General features: G+C 31.0%; 1 protein-coding gene across 1 annotated transcript; it reads right to left on the bottom strand.

Annotated features, from left to right (window-relative positions):
- Positions 1-218: 218 nt before the first annotated feature.
- LOC111711636 (uncharacterized) lies at positions 219-4,215 on the bottom strand. The gene is made up of 5 exons (XM_023486026.1): positions 4,132-4,215; positions 2,729-2,826; positions 2,032-2,088; positions 932-1,034; positions 219-667 (listed from the first exon to the last, which is right to left on the bottom strand). Exons 1-5 carry the CDS (start codon positions 4,174-4,176, stop codon positions 596-598), a joined length of 375 nt encoding a protein of 124 aa, XP_023341794.1. The 5' UTR covers positions 4,177-4,215; the 3' UTR covers positions 219-595.
- Positions 4,216-18,097: the final 13,882 nt, after the last annotated feature.

Genomic DNA, 18,097 nt, shown 5'->3' on the forward strand with positions numbered 1-18,097 from the left:
ATGTTATATATATATACAGTGTGCGTTGTGCAATGTGCAACTAACATTGTGTAAAGTGTGCTTTGTTTTTTACTTCTGAATGTTTATCAGAATAAAATCGAAGCTTGCACTGCAGATGGATTTTATAAAAATTGAAAATTGAAACTGAAAAAAAATCTAAATTTAGCGCCTCATCTTTTATTTGTAATTTATAAAGATACAGAATACATATTGTTTATAATTCAGTGTTTGGAAATATTAAAGAATTTGGAAATTACAACAAATTTTCTATTTTTGAACCTATTTTCTTTAACGTAGTTTTGAGAAACTCCATTTAAAACTGTTCTGTTTTTTGCTTATACCATATAAAACATGACTCTATTCTAAAACTAATATCTCACACACAAAAAATGATAATTACCCAGCCTCTATAAAAACTTTAAAAGGTTCAGAAATAAATCTAAAAACGTTCGCAAAACTAGTAAACCCTTAAATAAGGTTTTTGGACAACAGGACTGTGCTGATAATTCCTTTTCCAGAACCAAACCGGCATGGGCTTATGCGCAAACGGTTTGTGCGCAGATGGTTTCCAATTGCCGCGTTTGGTTCTATCATCTCAGAAATCCGCCTGATTTGGCCAGATTGTGGAGGTCTCAAATCTCTTTGCTTGAGAAATACCGGCCAATTTCTTGAAATTATGTTTCATGAATAAGATTCATTTTATATTTAGAACACCAAAGTAAGGCTGGGAACGATAGTTCTTTCTCGGGAACAAGAGAATTTGCCCGGAACGATGCAATCGTTTCAAAAAATTGTCCAATTCTTAAAATGTGTTTTTGAAAATATTGGATCGATCTTGAAAAAAAGGTCCGAAATTGTTAACATTAAAAAACAGAAAATATATGTGATGATATTTTGAAGAAAAAAAATTATCATGAAACAATGAATATTCCTTGTACATGCTGGAGACCTTGTCGAGGCGTCCGTTCTTCATGTTCTCCATGTCGACCAGCATCTTGATCAATCTGATCGAACCAGACAGATCACGAGATTTACTAAATAATTGATCTTCATTAAACTGATCAAACTAAACAGATCACGAGATTTACTAAATAATTGATCTTCATTAAACTGATCAAACCAGACTGATCACGAGATTTACTAAATAGTTGGTCTTGATAAACCTGATCGAACCGGAGAGATCACGAGATAAACTAAACAATTGATCTTGATTAAATTGATCGAACCAAAAAGATCACGAGAATTAATAAATGATTGAACTTGATTAAACTGATTGAACCAGATATATCATGAGATTTACTAAACAAATGATCTTGAAGAACCTGATCCATCACGACAGATCGCGAGATAAACTAAACAATTGATCTTGATTAAACTGATCAAACCTGCAGACAGATCACTAGATAAACTAAACAATTGATCATAATCAACCTGCTCGAGCCAGACAGATCAAAATATAAACTAAACAATTGGATCTAGACAAAACTGATTGAACCAGACAGATCACGAGATAAAGCAAACAATAGATTGTGATCAACTTGATAGAACCAGTCAGATTAAGATCTTGATTAAACCGATCAAAACCCGAATCGTCCAACAAATAAGATTGGACTAATCAATTCTGTATTACCTGACCCTTGGCCTAAATCGTCCTCCAAATAGGATTGGACCATATAAACTCTGGATTACCTGAGGACATGTGGCCCAAATCGTCCTCCAAATAGAATTGGACCATATAAATTCTGTATTAAATGTTATGTAGCCTAAATCGTCCTCCAAATAGGATTGGACCATATAAATTCGATATTACCTGACATGTGACCCAAATCGTCCTCCAAATAGGATTCATTCTGTATTACCTGACCCATGGCCCAAATTGTTCTCTAAATAGGATTGGACCATATAAATTCTGGATTACCTGACCCTTGGCCTAAGTCGTCCTCCAAATAGGATTGGACCATATTAATTCGATATTACCTGACATGTGGCCCAAATCGTCCTCCAAATAGGATTGGACCATGTCTGAATTACCTGACATGTGGCCCAAATCGTCCTCCGAATAGAATTGGACCATACAAATCCTGCATTCTGAACAGTAAAAAGTTTTCAATGGTTTGTATAGTTATAAAAAACGAATGTCACAAACAAACAAAATAATTTTTGTCTCAAACTCTAATTTTTCAATCCCTATATCTTTGCAATCTATGATATTTCTACCTATAAATTCTGTTAGACCTTATAATCTAAGTTTGAAATATCAAAGGTTTGCAACATCAAGCTGCAATGGATTAGAAAATTTGAGTTTGTGTCAAAAACTCAATTCCTTTGCATGAGAAGCTTTTTTAATCCAGTATAAACCCTTTTAACCTTTTATGATCAATAATCTGGAAACATATCGTCATTGTTTTTGGCTTGAAAAGTTTATCAATTTTTTAAAGAAATATCTTGAATATCTCATTATCTTGATCAGACAAAGCATTTAAGGCTCTCCAAACTTTTTCATTTACCAAACTGACATAATTTACCAAACTGACATAATTTATCAAACTGATATAATTTACCAAACTGACATAATTTACCAAACTGACATAATTTACCAAACTGACATAATTTACCAAACTGACATAATTTACAAAACTGACTAAATTTACCAAACTGACATAATTTACCAAACTGACATAATTTACCAAACTGACATAATTTAGCAATTTTTGATGCTTCTTAAAACCTGATTTTCGTTACATCCGGCGATTTGTCGAGATTTAGATCCTCCCGATCCTCCTGATCCCACTCGCTAGATACCGGGGGCTGGATCAAGTGACCGATCTATGGAAAAAGATCGTTCAATTTCGACATATTCATCAATAAATTTAACACTCTCCTCAAACTATTATACATAGTAATCTGTATCAGGTTAAACTGATGTAAATTACAAGCAAAAATATTTTCAATCATATTTCCTCTTTTTTAATATTTATTGAGAAGAATTTTTTTTTTAATTTATAACATACTAACTGAAAGGCCCGGCGTTGCCCGTGGAAAAAATGAAAAAAAATCGATTTTTTAGCCTATAACACTCCCCGGCTACCAATGAGTGTCCACAAAAAATTTCAGCCCAATTGGTCCAGCCGTTTGGCCGGCTATACGCAACATATATATATATATAGAAATAGTGTTTGCTGCAATTGAAATAAAATCATACTTAATGCAAAACCTATAAAACATTTTATAACATTTTTAATTGTAAAGCTATTAACAATAATAACAAGACACAATTTAAAGGGACAGACCGGTTATGTAAGGTTGTTAAACTGAGTATGCAGTGTTGTGGAAAAATTCTTTATGATGTTTGAGTTTGAGTGCATAGTCGACGTTCAAAATCATGGGTACGTTTTCATAATTGTTTTTTTAATTATTAAATAACGACGACAAAAAATAAAGAAAAAATTATTAGAGATGGTTAGGAACTTATTTCACAAAAGAAATTTGTTATTAAATCAATGCTAGAATCAATTATAGTTTGATTTCATCATTATATTGAATTTCTTATTTACTATGAATTTATTCGCAGATTTCAAAAAATTCTTCAATTGTCGTCTTTTCAATAAAAAATCCAGAAAATCTGCAGAAAATCTTTGTGATTAATTGAGAGATTATAGATACTAATAATTGAATAAGATTACTTTTTTTCGATGATATGATTAATTTTTATTTTCTCAATCTTTTCCTAAACAATAAATTAGTTTACTATTGAATTTTGTTTACATTTTTTGTCGTCATTATTTTATAACTAAAAAAACAATTCTGAAAACGTAAAAGTACGATTTTGAACGTCGACTTTGCGCTCAAAATCATGATTTACAGATCTTTAAAAAGTTGTATGTCTCAAATGAATCCTAGAAAGAATTTCTCCACAACACTCCATACTCATTTCAACTACCATACATAGCAGGTATGTCCCTTCAAAAAAAAAATCTTATTGAAACGATATTTCTACTCTCCTTAAGCTTCAAGAGTTGCATGTTCAATTAACAACGGTTTCCTTTAAACCTGATTAAGAATAATTTAAAAATCCAAATTTGAATGAGATCGATTCTGAAATATCGAAAATATATAAATATATATTATTACCGTCCCACCAATCAGAACGAAGAGAAGGAAACCAGCAGCTCGCATTTTTATTTTTAATGATCAAATATTGTTTATTCTCAACCTTATATACGAACCCTCCTCCCTCTCTTAATACTCTTAATCCTTCAGAGTGCTTTCCTTTTTTAACCCTAAACAGACCGGGGGCGGACTCCCCCCCCCCTAGTTTTTTTCTCCTAGCACTCTCAGATTACGGATTTTTTGCTAACTTTTTTGCTATTCAAATAGTATTGCACGGTCGAAAGGCCTGTTTTTTAAATAGTCCACAAGCTAAGTTAATTTTCGAATAGCTTATAAAATACTTTTAACCCTATTCCTGCTGGGGGGGGGGGGGTCAATTTAACCCCCCCCTGTAGTTTGTTCTACATAACTCAAAAAGTATTGGTCTGAGGCTGTTGAAATTTTCTGATTTTTCTTACATACCCAAAGCCCTCCCTTTAGGCCTAAAACCGGGCTTTAATACTAACTGCCTGAGTCCTTAGGCACACTGCCTGAATGACTGCTTTTGCATGGAACAAACTAAATCTTTGTTTTGACCCACTTTCACTTGTCAGATTTTGATAAAATTTAGCTTTTTGGAAAGCCTTTGACATAAGGAAACGGATTGCATAAGTTTTGCGAAAAAAAAATTGCAAATTTTTTGCAAAAAACCTGTCAAAGGAAATTTGCACATTTTTAGTTTTTCTTGATTAAAAATCAGGTTATTTAAAATTTTGCAAAAATTTTTGCATATTTGAAATGGCATGGTCAAGGGCTTTTCAAAAATGTATAATTTTTCATTTTTTGGACAAATTTTTTTTTGCAAACATTTTTACTATAAAACTGGATTTTGCGATAAAAAATTCAATTTTCGCAAATTTGCAAATTTTTTTGCAGATTCTAAAAGTAGAGCACAAGAGCTTTCTAATGATGTATCATTTGTCATATTTGGACATAAAACATGGGATTTAGAGGGGGGGGGGTCAAATTGACCCCCCCCCAGCGTATCCTGGTTTTCAAGTACCCCAGCGGGGATAGGGTTAAAAAGATATTTTAGCGATCTTTTTTGCCATTTTCTTTAAACCCTCCCCATAATAATTGATACCTATTTAATACATAATAATTGGATTTCTTTGATTTTACTTCTGACGATGTTGATAGATCCTGGACTCCGTTATTTCAATCTTAATTCCTTTTTTTTAAACAGCAATTCAAAGTAGAAAAAAATGTTTAACCCTCTCCCCATTGTTTTTTTTGCGATAACTAGGAAGCTCAAATTTTCTGGCTTTGCTAACTAACAGATGCCCCATCACTTTCGGCTAACAGCTGAGCTTTTATCCTCAGGCATACTACTTAGATGCCTTATTTTACCAATACCAGACTGCACAGATTTTTACACAGACGCCTTAAAAGGTAATTTGTACATTTTCAGTTTTTCTTGAATACACATTTAGTTTTAAAATTTTTGCAAATGTTTTTGCATATTTAAATTCGCTGGGTTAAGGGCTTTCCAAAAATGTATAAATTTATGCAATTTGCGCAACAAAAATTGTGCATTTTTTGCTTAATAACTTTATTCCGCAATAAACGTTAGGATTTTTGCAAACCTTCGACTTTCTTTTGCAGATTATTATAGTAAAGGCCGAGTGCTTTCCAAAAACGTATCAAATGTTAAGGATTTGTATCACAATAAGAAAATGGAGGGGGGGGGGATCAATTTGACCCCCCCCCCTAGACAGCCAGTCAGTAAACCAGAAGTCAGGTTAAATAGGGTTAATCTTTTTGCAACTAAATACACTTTTTCTTATATAGCAGAATCAAAACGATCACAAAATCGAATTGGTAATACATCATGAATTCTACCTTTTCCATAAAGGGATTGTTCTCGAAAAATGAATGGGGCTATAGGCTTACAGCGAAAAATGAGCGCTTTTGATTGCTACTAATCTTACTTCTATACTATATTGTTAAAAACGACTCGATCCATACAAATTCGGAAAGCTGCAACATTCAACTTGGATCGTAAAATAATCAATTTAATTCCAAACAAATTATTTAAATATTACAAACAATATAGTCGTCGATTATTTGTCGACGCATTTGTATATAGTTTCCTTAAGTCGAAATTAAACTTTAAAACAGATATTTAATTAAAGAAAAAACAGGTTGAAATTTTTATGCAATTAAATACATTTTTTCTTACACAGCTTGGACGTAGAATGCAAATTAAAGGATCACAAAATCGGATTAATTGCATTAATTAATTAATTAATTGCATGGCAATATATCATAAAATACTAACAATACTAACAATACTAACAATACTAACAATCCACCACTTATTTAAATATAGTGTAAACAATAAATATGTAACTTTACTTATACTTTCCTTTCCTTTTCCTTTTAGTTCTAGTTTTATATTTTTTTTAGAATTGGGGGGAAATATTCCCACAACCTCTACTTTTAGAGGTTTTTAAATATTTTCTCCTGAAACACTTTATTTTGTATGTTTTTGTTATATTTCATAAGTAAATAATTTTTTACTTTACTTTACTTTAAATTTTATTTTCCTAGATTAAATTGACCAGCTAGGGATGTGCACCGGTAGTCCTGTTTAAAACAATCCAAAAAAAGAACATTGTTTTTTGTTTTGTTTTAAATTTCTAAAAAAACTAATGAAATTACGTTTTCAGAGAAAAAAATGGTTAAAACCTAGAGTGCTATTGTTAAGCTTTCAAAAACAAGACAATAACCTAAAATTTAGAAATAAAAGAGTTTATTTTATTCTAAAAGAGGTTTATTAATCGTATCGTTATTACTTTATTATGAAAAGTTGAAAAGTTATTAAAGTGGTTTTCTAAAACAGTGAGGTTGACCCTTCCTACCTCCCTACCCTTCCTCCCTAACTCCCTACCCTCCCTCCCTACCTCCCTAGTCCCTGCAGCATAGTTTCAAATATTTTTTATAGCTCCAGCTATTTATATTGTGAAACTTGCGTTGGAAAATAGAAGAAAAAAAAATTAAAAAAGAAATTCAAATACAACAGGAATAAAAAGACAATAAAAGTAAAAGTACAACAGAAATAAAAATACAATGAAAACAGAAATTCAAACAAAGCAGAAATTCAATGAAAACTGATATTCATTGAAAACAGAAATTCATTAAAACAGAAATTCAATGAAAACAGAAATTCAATGAAAACAGAAATTCAATGAAAAAAGAAATTCAATGAAAACAGAAATTCATTAAAAATAGAAATTCATTGAAAACAGAAATTCAATAAAAACAGAAATTCAATGAAAACAGAAATTCAAGGAAAACAGAAATTCAATAAAAAAAGAAATTCAATGAAAACAGAAATTCAATGAAAAAAGAAATACAATGAAAACAGAAATTCAATGAAAACGGAAATTCAAAGAAAGCAGAAGTTCAATGAAAACTGATATTCATTGAAAACAGAAATTCAAGGGAAGCAAAAGTTCAATGAAAAAAGAAATTCATTGAAAACAGAAATTCAATGAAAACAAAAATTCATTGAAAACAGAAATTCATTGAAAACAGAAATTCATTGAAAACAGAAATTCATTGAAAACAGAAATTCATTGAAAACAGAAATTCAATGAAAATGGAAATTTAATGAAAACAGAAATTCAATGAAAACAGAAATTCAATGAAAACACAAATAAAAATGCAACGAAAAAAAATAAAATGCAATGATATTATAAAACTAAATAAAAAAGTCTACCGTGGCATTCCAATAATAATGCAGAAGAAATTAATAAATGGAAAATGTTTAACAAAAACTAAAATACAACAGAAGTAAGTGGTCAATTAATGTTAAGAATGAGAAAGCCTGGGGTTTAATCAAGAGTAAAATTGAGATAATATCTTAAAAATGTCCTAAACTTTTACATTAAATATTTTCTATGTATTCATAAGGTTAAATATCTACAGAACAATTTTCAAGAGAACTATTTCTTGATTACTCCAGTATGGGAGACAGTACTTCATTTAAATAAGAAATATTTGTCTGATGTACAATTACCGCGTATACAATAACCTATTCTGAATATTTCTTATACAAATGGAGTACCGTTTGCAAAGCATGTATAATCACATGGTAGGGCGGGCCGCGTCAGTTGTGTCTCCCTTCTAATCCATACTCCTTGGATTACTCTCAAATTAGTCTGCATTACGTATACAGGGTTACCCAGAAAGATTAAGTCTTCAATTACGACATAAAAGTAAATTAAACCTAAAGTCTAACCGCGTCAACCTTGTTGCACCGGCTAGTCCTATTGAGTGTCTGCTTTATTCAATATTTATTTGATATTTCACCCGTTCACGCACCCCTGACCCTTAAGTAAAAGTAAATTCAACCTAAAGTCTGACCGCGTCAACCTTGTTGCACTGGCTAGTCCTATTGAGTGTCTGCTTTATTTAACCAATGTCCAGGCGATATAGTACAAACAAGGACCAGAAAAGGTTGACCCGGCTCGGAAATTCAAATGCTCTACGGCTGCCCGTGCGTTATATTTTGCATTTTAATGGTAAATTTTAAGTAAATGTTAGGCTGCATTTAAGTTTATTGTAAGATACAAGACTGAACAAATTCCATACAATAGTCTCTTAAGTCTTATCCAAATGATATCTATCTATCTATCAATCTATCCTTCTATCTATCAATCTATTTATCCTCCTCCTCCACCCCCCCCCCCCTACCCTAGATTTGACCACCACCATTCATCAAATTCTATCTTATATTTAGTTAATTAATCTTTGGTCGAGTTAAAGCAAGGTATCACATTTGAAATCTTTTTATTTAAATATTATTACTTTTATCTTTTAATTCTTTTAAATTTTGAACATCTATTATTCAAGTTTGTTATTTTGTATGTTGTTTAGAATATGCCAGCTTGAAGTAGGTTAAATAAACCGAAAATTTGGCAAAAAGAGTTTTAGTTTCACGGATCTGAGAGTGTTAGATTTAGAAGAATTGTATCTATCCATCTATCTATCATTATATCTATCTATCTATATATCTATCTATATATCATTATATCTATTTATCTATCTATCTACCTATCTATAAATCTAATGAATGCATGCCTATAGAATGAGTTGAACCCAAGGTTATGATACAAAGAACACATATTTTCTTAACTCTAAACTCCTGAATGATATATTCATCCAAAAGTTCACCAAACATTATTTTTCTTAATTTTAAAATGAAGAACATTTAGTTCTAAATTATTAACAGATTTTTGAATATCACATAAATTGTTCCATCCATATAGTTTGACTTTTTCAAAATTGTTTAACAAAAAACTTTGTAACTATGCTTTTGATCTACGTTTAGAAGTAATAAAGTGATTGCTGCTTATTTATAAATATTTTGCATTTATTATTGTTGAAACAGGATTTTGAAAATATTTTATTTATCAAAGAAGCTTTTAAACAATTTTTTGCTCTTGCACCAGAACAAGATTGGATTATATCTGCTAAACAAACACATATCCATCTATCTATCTTTCTATCTATCTATCATCCACCATATCAACCTTTCAACCCTCATAATCACAGCATGTTCATATTGTCATAAGGAGGAGGTGATTTTTGTAGATTTGATTTTTGAAATTTTTCAATTTAAAAAATATGTTTTTGGTTTTTAAAAGATATTTAGAAATGTTTAAAAAAATATGGAAATAAAAATCACTCCCCCCCAGGTCTAAGCAACAATGTGCGCCCAGAAACATTGGGATGCGCCCCGGCGCCTCTTTAAGCGCCATCTCTGACTAGGCGCTATCCCGAGGCGCCGTGCCAAACTCATCTTCAGTTTCTTACCGTAGTTCCCATCAGTTAAGTCTCAACTCTCAGAGAGAGCGGACGTTATATGAAAACGCTGAAAAGTGCTGAAAAATCAATATTTTGATTTGTACACTTCATTAATATGTGGATTACTTTATACTTGTACTTTATGTATGTCTGTTTGTTTTATTGTTTCCAAAACTTAAAAATAGCGGAACCTATCGCGCTCAAACTTTTTGTGGTACCTCAAATGACCCTTAAAAGCCCTAAGTACATCAAAGTAATCTAAAATTCCAAGAAACTTTTATTTTTGCAATGTACAATGTACAAAACGGTCCAATTGAACATTGTAAAAGTAGCCAATGATGTTCTAGGTGAACAATATAGGTATGAGTCTGTAGACGTACTTTGTAATGACTCACAATTTCAAGCATTATGACAGCATTACATGCGCTTTGTATAATGGTATCCTTTACCCCATAATCGGATTAATAATGAGGAAGAAGTCGTATTTTTTGGTCTTTTAAAATATATAAATTCTCTTAATTCTTTTTCTCAGGTTGAAAAAATCCACAAGTCTCTTTTTATAATGACTAATTTGCAACTAATCCGTTTTCTGATAGAAATAAAACAGATTTGTATCCTGTTTAAACCAGTGCGATTAGACATGTAACACCTCACAATATTTAAAATCGTTATCTGCATAATAATGTACTCAAATATTAGGTCTTTTAGATTTTTCAAATTGTAAAAAAATCTGATTATTTTATGTTTATTCTTGACCAAATATTGGTTAATTCACATTGAGAACTAAATCTAATGTCTACATCCAAGAAAAATATGCATATAAAGAAATATGCAAAAAGCCCATTTAAGTTTCTCCCATGGTCAGATTTAGAGATCCATATATAAATTATCTTACAATCATGATAAACAGATTTGGTAATTCCTTTATTAAATGCTCCTGTTGGGTTTTTACTATTTTCTATAAAATTGACCCATAATTGTTAAGATTATGGCCTTTCAGGCTAAAAATAGGAAAAATTATTTTCATCTTTGCCTCTCATTCAAAAAACCCATAAAGATCAAAATGGTGAATCGTGGGAGAAGCTGAAATGTGTTTTTTTGAACATATTTCTATTTGCGAATAAAGCTAAATAACCTACAAACCAAGCCAATTTTTGCTTATGTATTTCTTTTTCTTGAATGTGTATATTGTCTTTTTCTTATTTTAAAATTGCTTAATTCTGACAGTTTCCGCTACTGTTTATTTTTTACTTTTTTTACCACACTTGAAAAAAATCAAATTTAAAGAGAAAATTATAGATATCTCATGAACGCGCGGTTGATCAGACAAAACTGTTATGGGTACCGATAAGAATCAGATATGCCACTTTAAACAAAATCTTTAAAAAAATATTGTTTTGAAGGTCTTTCAAGTGTTATTTTAAAACAGTGTATTGCTGAATTATTTTTATAATTCGAATTGAAATGACATGGTCATTAAATAATCAATTAAAATTAAAATTAAGTTTTTAAAATGCCGATTTTATAATGTTTATTTATGTTTCCCAATGTTTTACGATAATTAGAAATGTAAATTGACCAAATACTGCCTTCTTTTATTGCTATCATTATCATTATTATTATTATTAATTTCATGATAATGATAATTTTTAACTTCTTTTGATGATCATCGCGTTGCAAGTTGCCACTTTCTGTTTTTGATGTATTCCTTCTCTTAAATTCACACGGTCTTTATAGCCTCCCTTTTTACGAGGTACTTCTAAATAATTTATCTTATTACGACTTGGTGACCTCGAATCCTCTGTGTACGACTTGGCGACCTCGAATCCTCTGTGTACGACTTGGTGACCTCGAATCCTCTGTGTACGACTTGGTGACCTCGAATCCTCTGTGTACTACTTGGTGACCTCGAATCCTCTGTCTACGACTTGGTGACCTCCAATCCTCTGTCTACGACTTGGTGACCTCGAATCTCATCCAGTTTTGATTTTAAGCCCTAGTACAATTAGTGGAAATCTATTTTGTTCTCCTCGACCGAAATCAATCTAACGTAAATATGGCATAAATTTTACACGGTTAACCACAAAGGATGAGACTTCAGAGACGACTGTACGGAATTAATACTGTCTGTTTCCTTATATTAACGATTACCTGCAAATGCAATCTTGATCCAAATCATTGTATAAGCCATGAGATTACTATATCTAAGGCCGAATACTTAATTTAGCCTTGGGCTCGTCATAATTTAAGAGTTTCCGGTCGTCTTTACACTCTCATCCTTTGTGGGTAACCCTGAACTTTGATGATTCACAACAGCAAATTTGAATGTTTTTTTTGCAAGAGTAAACTTTTTTGTTTTCTTAGAGAACTTCTTTATTTCAACCATTTTCTTACTCGAATCTTTTTTCTATAAGAAATCCTTAAAACTAATGATATCTTCTTTTTATTTTTTTTAAAGGTTTATTAACAAAACGATGTGCGTGTACAAGATGTAATTATTGTTCAGTGATTACAGGGACTGTAAGCGTAATTTCAAATGACCCTCCATGCAAACATGGCAATGCTTGATTTACAACGGTACCCTTGATACCTCAATTAACCCGAAACAGACTGGGGGCGTTTGGTGCCCCCCCCCCTGCAGTTTTTTGTCCTAGCACTCTCATTTTTGACACTATCACCGTGAGATTTTGTGACTTTTAATGAATAGTATATTTGAAATATTTTTTTTTATTTATAGGGTAGGGTACAGGGTGGAAAAATAGTCCGGTCGGTGAGAACAAAAAAATCTAAAATATCTCATAACTTTGATTGCTGCAGATCTAAAAACTATATTTTTGGAAAGCCCTTAAAAAATGAATGTAGATACATGTGTCACACATGGATCTTTGTTGAAAACAAAAAAAAATGTCTTCATTTTTTACCCTTTTTTAAGCAATTTTTCCACCATTCCTAACAGGCTAGCACCCTAACTATTAAAGTAATCGGTCTAACTTTTTTTTTACTTGAGCTGGCCATGAAAAATTGGGCTTTGAACATGCATTTCAACCCTATGCCTATTCTCTAAGGCCTTTTTCTAGGGGGGGGGGCGCCTTACGCCTCACCTAGAGAATTCATAGATTTAGACCCCCCAGCCTTTATAGGGTTAATCAGTTTAAAAAACAAAAGCTTTCAAGGGTGCTGTAGTAAATCTGGTGTAACCATGTTTGCATGAAGAGTCTCTTCAAATTACGTATACAGTTTCTTTTAACCTAAACATCTCTCAGCTGACTAATTGAAGAATATATTTGGTTTGGACTTTATCTTGACTTCATGCCGTGAACAATATTCAGACATTTCCATTCTTCGTGTTCATCTACCCGAGATATCTATCCGTCTATCAATCTATCTATCTATCTATTAATGTATTTCTATCTATTTTATTATCTATCTTAAAGATGGCACTTAATAAAATTTAATCTTTATATTTTCTGAGTAAAAAAAAAAAATTGCGACATTACAAAATTAGAAGTAAAAACCGCATGCCTGGCATTTTCAAATGTGGTCTGCGTTTGAAAACTTTTATTTGATGAGAGTTTTATGAGCCACAATTTTACCATTTTATTATCTTTTTCTAGATCCTTTTTTAAAGTATAGGAATAGGCAATTCTGTAATTTAAATGATTGTTGATTATATACAAGTTAAAGAAATCCAGAATATATATATCTCAGAAGTAAATTTCAATATTTTGAAAAATAAACAGATTAAGAAGGTCACATTTATGCGATATTATACTGCTACTACTTTGTGACTTCGTAGCTAATATCTAGTTTTGATTTTAAGTACAAGTAAATTTGACGTGTTTATCTCGATGTGTAAACTCTTTAATCTCAGAAGTAAATAAAATTGAGTCTTCTCAAATTTTCTAACAACTAGACTTTTGCAACTTGAGGGTGTAAACCTTTAATATTTTAAAACTTAGATAATTTGAAATATATACCGGTGTATTGCATTGAGTTGCAAAGATATAGGAATTAGAAAATCAAAGTTTGTGGCAAAGACTCAATTCGATATTTTGTAAAATAATTTGTATGAAATATATTTCAGAAGCTTTGAATCCTGCTTGGAATAATGTTTAAGAAAGAAGATATGTCCCACCTGTTTTTCGGTAAGATTGAGAAATAAAAATAAAATTTAAAAAAATAAAAATAAAATAAATGAATAAAATAACAAGTTGAAACTAAGAATCAATGTTTTAGAGTCAATGGCACTAAAATATTAGCCATAACGAATTATATTTGATGAATTTAATCTCCCCCCCCCTTTCCCCCATCTAGCAATACTGAGGTGTGCATTATATAGTACATGCACTAAATGCTCATCTATAATTGATATGTACATGTACATATCAAAATATGTCTTAAATCAGGAACTATTTATCATAAAATATAATAGCTGTACATGTACATATCAAAATATGTCTTTATTCATGAACTATTTAACGTACAATATAATAGTATAAAAAGTATAATATAATGAATTACCTGCAGGAAGAAAGGCGCGAAGCGCTTCAAATCCTAGTATTGCACAAAACTAAGAGAAAATACTATAGTTTGTCTTCCTGTCTAAATTCAGCAATAGTAGTTTTTTCTCTCTTTAAGCAAATTTGAGTTCAAAGGTTGCGTCAAATTGGTTAAGTGCGTATTATTAACACCAACTGGATTACGCAATACACATTCTTGTGCTTTATTTTACTGAATATTTACCAGCAACACTCACTAATTAGTGTACGCTAAAAATCTGCACATTTTCAAACATACTAATTTTTATTATTAAAAAAACAGACGCTTGTTTAATAATCATTTTCATTACCCGCTTGTTACGAATTTTTACAACAAATGTTGTATACGCTATAAACAGTTTTACTATTTAAAAAAAGAGTTTTGTTTGTTAAGTTTCTTAATATNGAATAAGGCGAATGCACTATGCCCTGGAGTATTGAGTTGAAAATAAATTCTATAATCATTTTATAACAGAAATCGTAAAACATTTTTTAGAGTTTTGATAAATGCGAGTAGTTTTGCCTGCGGGTTGGATCCTTTTGGTAAACCGCAAAACCACCGGTCTCTATTTAATTTCTGAAACTGAATCTGCAAAAATACAAACAAACAAATATGATACGTTAAGCGAAGCTTAACAAGTTTTTAAAGAAAACCATGATATTTAGATTTTAAATAAATATCTTTAAAAATAATGCCGATTTGAGGGACTTTAGACGTACTCTTATTTCCAGAGTAGCACGTTAGATTCACAGTATGCAGTATTATACCCTTTAAAGCAAGAGTATTTCGTCACACTTTTCAAGTTAGACAAATTATGATTTTAATTATTTCCACGTTTTTGATTGAAATGGTTTGAAAGGTACAGCACGGGCAGCCGTATAGGACATTTGAATTTCTGAGCCGGGTCAACCTTTCCGGCCCTAGTTTGTACTTTACCTAGCTCTACGGACAGGACTAGCCGGTGCAACGGGCTTTTGCAGTCAGACTTTATGCTTCATATAGGTTGAATTTACTTTTACTAAAGGGGTAGAGGTGCCTGGCAGTTGCAGATCGGACATGGCCTCTTAAAAAGGGGGGATTCTTGAAATTACAAGGACTGCGCGCCCCTGTAAGGGTCGTGCACAACTTATTGTCCTGGTGAGCGCGTTTAAGATATTATCCATGTATCATACGCGCGTATCATTTGAGATGGGTGTTTGCTGTGCAGAGAATTAATTTAATGAAAATCGTTTATTACTCGTTAAAAAGCATATTTTTATTTAATAATTCTACTTTCGAACAATTGTCATATTTTTAAAATGTATAAAATAATTTGTCAATTTTTATTAATCTAAGACCAGCTTTATCATTTCAATACTTTTTAAAAAAACTTATCTCCAAAAGATGTTTTGACGGAAAAGCTAAAACATAATCTTAACCCTTTACAGTTATTAAATGTTTCTTTTTAATCTCCTCTTAAAGGGAGTGTTCGCAAAAAATTAAATGTGATATAGGCTTAGGGCGAAAAATTATCGATGGTGATTGCCAATAATCTTACTTCTATCTGTTGCGTCTATAAGGAGATATTTGTTATAAACGACTCATACCGAAGAACCTAGCGTCCATATAAATTCAGAAAGTTGCAATATTCGACTCGGATCGTAAAAAATCAATTTAATTCCAAGTCATTCAGATCTTGACAAATCATTCAGATTTTACAACCTATAATCATTGATAATTTGTCGACGCATTCGCACGTATAAAGTTAATATTATATGGGTTGTAATATCTGAATAATTTGTTTGGAATTAAATTGATTTTTTAAAGATACGAATCGTATGTTGCATCCTTCTGAATTTCAATGGACGCTATACGCTATTTGTTATGAGTCGTTTTTAACATTAACAAATTTTTCCTTAAATAGACCCAACAGACAGAAGTAAGATTAGTAGCGATATAATTTTTCACTGTAAACCTATGCCCTTTTTCATTTTTCGCAAACACTCACTTTAAATCCTTGAAGCTGTAAAATTAAATTTATTTTCAAAACAGAAAAAATAAACATTTTTTTTATAGTTTTAGAAAATGATATATTTAAGGAAAGGGGGGAGTGGGAGGGAGTTGAAAGATTCAGAATGTATAAAAAATAATTATATTTTAACTATCTGAATTGTTTTAATTGTCTATCAGAGATACTGAAATGAAAGAGTAAAATATCTTATATGTCTATGGGGGGGTCTTTTAATCTATCTATCTAATATTTCAAGACCTTGAAAAATAATTATTCGATTCTTTTATCATCACTACTTCACGACATGCATTGGTTTAACCTATACAGTATGTATAATATATATACATACATACAAGGTGTATATAAAAAGCTTAAAGTATAAAAAATCCATACAGGGTGCAATTAAAAAATCTATGAAAAGCCAGAGCCTGAATTTTTAGCCGATTATCGTGTTTGAACATTAAAGTTCATCTACAGTCGTCATTTTATAAACCAAGACAATGAAAACTGAAAAAGAAACTCGTCTTCATTATATTAATATAAATGTAGACCACTGTACCATCAGTTTTGGAACCAAAATGATGAAATTAAAAACCTTGTTTTAAATTCATAACAAAGCAATCCTCGCAATCTAACGCATCAAAGTTTTTTTTTTTTTTAATAATTGACACAAAATCCTCAACATAAACCAATTTTTGTTTTATGTCCATCTGTTCAAAATGTCCAATCTTTATCTTGCGCCTTCAATTAAGAGGTTTTTAATTGTAAAAAATGAACTTTAAAAAAATATTTTGAAAATTCGCACCGATAAAATTTGATAAAAGGTACCATAAGATTGTCAATTTTGAGCAAGCTTAATAATGCATAAAAATATTTTCAAAACATTTACAATGTTGCCCCCCTTAAAGAAATCCAGAATATATATATCTCAGAAGTAAATTTCAATATTTTGAAAAATAAACAGATTAAGAAGGTCACATTTATGCGATATTATACTGCTACTACTTTGTGACTTCGTAGNTCATTAGACATTAGAGCAGCTCATAATTCCCTTCAATTAACGGAACAAACTAGCGAATATCTTAATACTATCACGCCTGACTGGTCAACAATTAAGTTTTTAAGATCCCCATTTTATTACTATGATTATTATTATTATTATTATTATTATTGTTATTGTTTAGGCCTAGTTCTGACCTGTTCCCTAGTGTCTGCTGTCGAAAAAGAAGGAGATGATCCGTTACAGTGGCTTAGGTTAGCATAGATAATGATAGATAGATAAATAGAATAATTTACTATAGATAGATAGATAGAATAATGTAGCATAGATATATAGATACAGGGTTACCCATAATGTATAAAACTCCAAAGCAAATGTTTATGCTGTTCATTTTCTAAAACTTTTTTTTCTAAATCAATGAGAAATTTTTTTTCGAGTTAGACAATTTTATTTAGCATTTGGTTCGTCAGATTTAAGAGTTTCAGGTTGTCTTTACAGTCTCCAAATTTGTAGATAACCCTGTAGATAGATAGATAGATAAAGAATTAGATAGATAGAACCTGGAACGCAGTTACTTCTACTTTATAAATATATATATATATATC

The sequence above is a fragment of the Eurytemora carolleeae genome, unplaced genomic scaffold, assembly GCF_000591075.1.
Source record: "Eurytemora carolleeae unplaced genomic scaffold, Eaff_2.0 scaffold1187, whole genome shotgun sequence".
In the NCBI taxonomy this organism is placed as follows: domain Eukaryota; kingdom Metazoa; phylum Arthropoda; class Copepoda; order Calanoida; family Temoridae; genus Eurytemora; species Eurytemora carolleeae.